Source organism: Salmo salar, unplaced genomic scaffold (genome assembly GCF_965601325.2).
Source record: "Salmo salar unplaced genomic scaffold, fSalSal1 ptg000468l, whole genome shotgun sequence".
In the NCBI taxonomy this organism is placed as follows: Eukaryota; Metazoa; Chordata; class Actinopteri; order Salmoniformes; family Salmonidae; genus Salmo; species Salmo salar.
This window is the reverse complement of record NW_027675396.1, coordinates 547,731-552,500: the sequence shown is the minus strand read 5'-3', so window position 1 is coordinate 552,500 and position 4,770 is coordinate 547,731. Positions and strand designations below refer to the sequence as shown.

Sequence of the window (4,770 nt, the reverse complement as noted above, 5' to 3'; positions counted from 1 at the left end):
ATTTCCGAACATTTCTGTAAAGTGATATGTTGCGTTTTGGAATGAAACTCTTCTTATGTTTCCCCATCTGAGATCAGAGTAGATGAGAGATGTAATGTTTTTCTCTGTTGTGTTGAAGTCCAATCAAGCAGGAGAGACCAGCCTCCCCTGTACCCAGCTGTGTGTCCATGAAGAGTGACCAGTCCATGGGTCATCCTATACATTTTAGGGAGGGAGACTTTTCTACTGAACAAAGGTAAGAAGAACTCATGGGTCATGGTCAGTGAGTTAAACAACACTGTCTCTAGTCATTTCTCCTCTCCCATTTTCCCATTTATTTTTGTTGTTTTCATAATCCACAGGCTAATACTTTAGTCCATTTTCATAGTCCTAAAACAATATTAAACAAACACAACATTCCCTCAGTGTGTGTGTGTGTGTGTGTGTGTGTGTGTGTGTGTGTGTGTGTGTGTGTGTGTGTGTGTGTGTGTGTGTGTGTGTGTGTGTGTGTGTGTGTGTGTGTGTGTGTGTGTGTGTGTGTGTGTGTAATCTCATGTTTTGTCCACAGAAACCAACAGGAGAGATCAGAGTCAGAGATTCTCAGTGGTCAGTCTTCCCAGAGTCATCAAACAGACCTGGACTCTATATTCAGTGTATGTGGTCCTGTTATGTACATTTGTTTTTGTTTACCTCAAGTAAAGTTGATCTGTCAATTATTCATTATTGTGTTAATGAGAAAGCATTTCTTCTCTTGCTTAACTTATTTACTTGATTTATTTCAGTTGCTTGAAGAGAAAATGATGACATTTGTGAAGAACGAGCTGAAGATGTTCAAGAGGATTCTTAGTCCAGAACTCCCAGAAGGCTTTGAGAGTCAGAAGCAGGATGAGGAAGTGGTGGACGCTGAAGATGAGAAGCAGGAGAGCAGTGCCAGAGAGGGGGCTCTGAAGATCACACTGCACGTCCTGAGGAAAATGAACCAGAAGGAGCTTGCTGACACACTGGAGAAATGTAAGATCTGTCTGCCTCATGTTGAATGCTGTTTTATAACATTTAAAAGCTGTGGCTAAAGTACAGCTAAAGTAGCTGTGTAACTCAATGATATTGTAGCAGCCTTAACACAACACCTAGTGGCCTCAACAAGTAGCAGAAGGGATGTGTTGTGGTGATTAATTTAGAGAGAGAGACAGAGACAGAGAGAGAGAGAGAGAGACAACATTAATAATACCATCAATAACACCAATAATAATACAATCAGTCACACCAGTCTGTAATGCATTATGAAAACATTTACACATTTATACAGACAGTTAAGAGAATAAATGATTATAATTTCAAATGTTATAACAGTCCTACAATACTGTAGGCATTAAAACAGACGTAATATTAATATCTTCTGTGTTATTTCTAGATTCAGATGAGCTTGCTGTGATTTGCCAACGTGAACTCAAATCTAATCTAAAGAAGAAGTTTCAATGTGTATATGAGGGGATCGCTAAACAAGGAAACCCAACACTTCTCAATAAGATCTACACAGAGCTCTACATCACAGAGGGTGGAACAGGAGAGGTCAATAATGAACATGAGCTGAGACAGATTGAGACAACAACCAGGAAACAAGCAAGACCAGAGACTGCAATCAAATGTAACGACATCTTCAAACCCTTAACTGGACAAGACAAACTTATCAGAACTGTGCTGACAAAGGGAGTCGCTGGCATTGGAAAAACAGTCTCTGTGCAGAAGTTCATTCTGGACTGGGCTGAAGGAAAAGCAAATCAGGATGTTCAATTTGTATTTTCATTCCCTTTTCGGGAGCTGAATTTGATGAAAGGGGACAAACACACTTTCATTGAACTTCTTAATCACTTCTCAATGGAAACCAAACAATCAAGAATCTCCATCTACAACAAGTACAAAGTTCTGTTCATCTTTGATGGTCTGGATGAGTGTCGACTGCCCCTAGACTTCCAGAAGAACAAGATCTGTTGTGACGTCACAGAGTCAACCTCACTGGATGTTCTGCTGACAAATCTCATCAAGGGAAATCTGCTTCCCTCTGCTCTCCTCTGGATAACTACCCGACCTGCAGCAGCCAATAGGATCCCTTCAGGGTGTGTTGACCAGGTAACAGAGGTACGAGGGTTCAATGACCCACAGAAGGAGGAGTACTTCAGAAAGAGATTCAGTGATGAGGACCTGGCCAGCAGAATCCTCTCACACATAAAGACATCAAGGAGCCTCCACATCATGTGCCACATTCCAGTCTTCTGTTGGATTTCTGCAACAGTCCTCAAACACATGCTGAAACATAAGAGAGAAGAGATGCCCAAGACTCTGACTGAGATGTACACACACCTTGTGGTGTTTCATACCAAACAGAAGAATGAAAAGTATCTTGGGAAAGAAGAGACAGGTCCACACTGGAATAAAGAGAGCATTCTGTCACTGGGAAAACTGGCTTTTCAACAGCTAGTGAAGGGCAATCTGATTTTCTATGAAGAAGACCTGAAAGAGGCTGGCATTGATGTCATTGAAGCCTCAGTGTACTCAGGATTGTGCACACAGTTCTTTAAAGAGGAATGTGTTCTGTACCAGAACAAGGTGTACTGCTTCGTTCATCTGAGCATTCAGGAGTTTCTGGCTGCTGTCTATGTGTTCCTCTCATTCATCAACAACAATGAGAATCTAATGGACAAACTGCAAACAAAAGACAAGCCTGAAGTTACTGTCTACAAGAGTGCTGTGGATAAAGCCTTACAAAGTGAGACAGGAAACCTGGACCTTTTCCTCCGCTTCCTTCTGGGCCTCTCACTGGAGTCCAATCAGAAGCACTTACGAGGTCTACTGACAAAGACAAGAAGCAGCTCACAGAGCCATGAAAAAACAGTCAAGTACATCAAGGAGAAGATCAGGGAGAATCCCTCTCCAGAGAGGTGCATCAATCTGTTCCACTGTCTGAATGAACTGAATGACCATTCTCTAGTGGAGGAGATCCAAAGCTACCTGAGATCAGGAAGTCTCTCAAAACCCAACCTGTCACCTGCACAGTGGTCAGCTCTGGTCTTTGTGTTGCTGACTTCAGAAAAGGAGCTGGATGTGTTTGACCTGAAGAAATACTCCAGATCAGAGGAAGGTCTTCTGAGGCTGCTGCCAGTGGTCAAAGCCTCCAGAGCTGCTCTGTGAGTACATAAAATGACATATAAGAATTAATCATCAGGAAGAAATATTCAGTTTAGAGAATAATACGTATTATAATTTGTATATAATATTATGTTTAAAAACATATTGAATAAATGCATTGATTTTCCCATTAGTATAACAGAATGACCACACAATTCTAGGAGACAGAAGATTAATCTATATGTTGTTAGAGAGATTAAACCAAATGCATTTTCCTTTGTCCTTCTATGCTACCGGTGTTAAATTAGCAGTGTGTCTGTGAAGTCATGATGATCTCTTTGTCAGGATGTCAGGCTGTCTAGTCACAGAGGAAGGCTGTGCTTCGCTGGCCTCAGCTCTGAAGTCAAACCCCTCACACCTGAGAGAGCTGGACCTGAGCTACAATCACCCAGGAGACTCAGGAGTCAGACTGCTCTCTGCTGGACTGGAGGATCCACACTGCAGACTGGAGAAACTCAAGTATGTAGAGGGTTTATGTCTGGAGACTCTGAAGTCAGTATTCCTGTAGTTGGTCAACAAGTGATAACTGTTCACCAGATCCACATGTGTTTACCAGGCACACAAAGTCCACACCATATGTGTTTGGACAGTGAAGCTTACAGTTTTACATTTGGTGCTATGCTCCAGCATTTTAGATTTCAGATAGAATGTTTCATATTAGGTGAATATACAGAATGTCACATTTTATTTGAGGTTAATGGTGAGAGGTTAGTACAGTGAGGGAAAAAAGTATTTGATCCCCTGCTGATTTTGTATGTTTGCCCACTGACAAAGAAATGATCAGTCTATAATTTTAATGGTAGGTTTATTTGAACAGTGAGAGACAGAATAACAACAAAGAAATCCAGAAAAACGCATGTCAAAAATGTTATAAAATGATTTGCATTTTAATGATGGAAATAAGTATTTGACCCCTCTGCAAAACATGACTTAGTACTTGGTGGCAAAACCCTTGTTGGCAATCACAGAGGTCAGACTTTTCTTGTAGTTGACCACCAGGTTTGCACACATCTCAGGAGGGATTTTGTCCCACTCCTCTTTGCAGATCTTCTCCAAGTCATTAATTTTTCGAGGCTGATGTTTGGCAACTCGAACCTTCAGCTCCCTCCACAGATTTTCTATGGGATTAAGATCTGGAGACTGGCTAGGCCACTCCAGGACCTTAATGTGCTTCTTCTTGAGCCACTCCTTTGTTGCCTTGGCCGTGTGTTTTGGGTCATTGTCATGCTGGAATACCCATCCACGACCCATTTTCAATGCCCTGGCTGAGGGAAGGAGGTTCTCACCCAGGATTTGACGATACATGGCCCCGTCCATCGTCCCTTTGATGCGGTGAAGTTGTCCTGTCCCCTCAGCAGTAAAACACACCCAAAGCATAAAGCATAATGTTTCCACCTCCATGTTTGACAGTGGGGATGGTGTTCTTGGGGTCATAGGCAGCTTTCCTCCTCCAAACACGGCGAGTTGAGTTGATGCCAAAGAGCTCCATTTTGGTCTCATCTGACCACAACACTTTCACCCAGTTGTCCTCTGAATCATTCAGATGTTCATTGGCAAACTTCAGACGGGCATGTATATGTGCTTTCTTGAGCAGGGGGACCTTGCGGG

General features: G+C 42.3%; 1 protein-coding gene across 1 annotated transcript; it reads left to right on the top strand.

Moving 5' to 3' along the window:
- The first annotated feature begins 696 nt into the window (after positions 1-696).
- LOC145876183 (NLR family CARD domain-containing protein 3-like) lies at positions 697-4,005 on the top strand. The gene is made up of 3 exons (XM_082971978.1): positions 697-990; positions 1,391-3,161; positions 3,448-4,005. Exons 1-3 carry the CDS (start codon positions 711-713, stop codon positions 3,668-3,670), a joined length of 2,274 nt encoding a protein of 757 aa, XP_082828104.1. The 5' UTR covers positions 697-710; the 3' UTR covers positions 3,671-4,005.
- Positions 4,006-4,770: the final 765 nt, after the last annotated feature.

Bases quoted from the DNA above. Each gene is read 5' to 3' on its own strand.
- LOC145876183 (XM_082971978.1), top strand. From the start codon at position 711: ATGAGAAAGCATTTCTTCTCTTGCTTAACTTATTTACTTGATTTATTT. The intron at 991-1,390 runs GTAAGATCTGTC...TGTTATTTCTAG, and splicing joins TGCTGACACACTGGAGAAAT to ATTCAGATGAGCTTGCTGTG. The intron at 3,162-3,447 runs GTGAGTACATAA...TCTCTTTGTCAG, and splicing joins AAAGCCTCCAGAGCTGCTCT to GATGTCAGGCTGTCTAGTCA.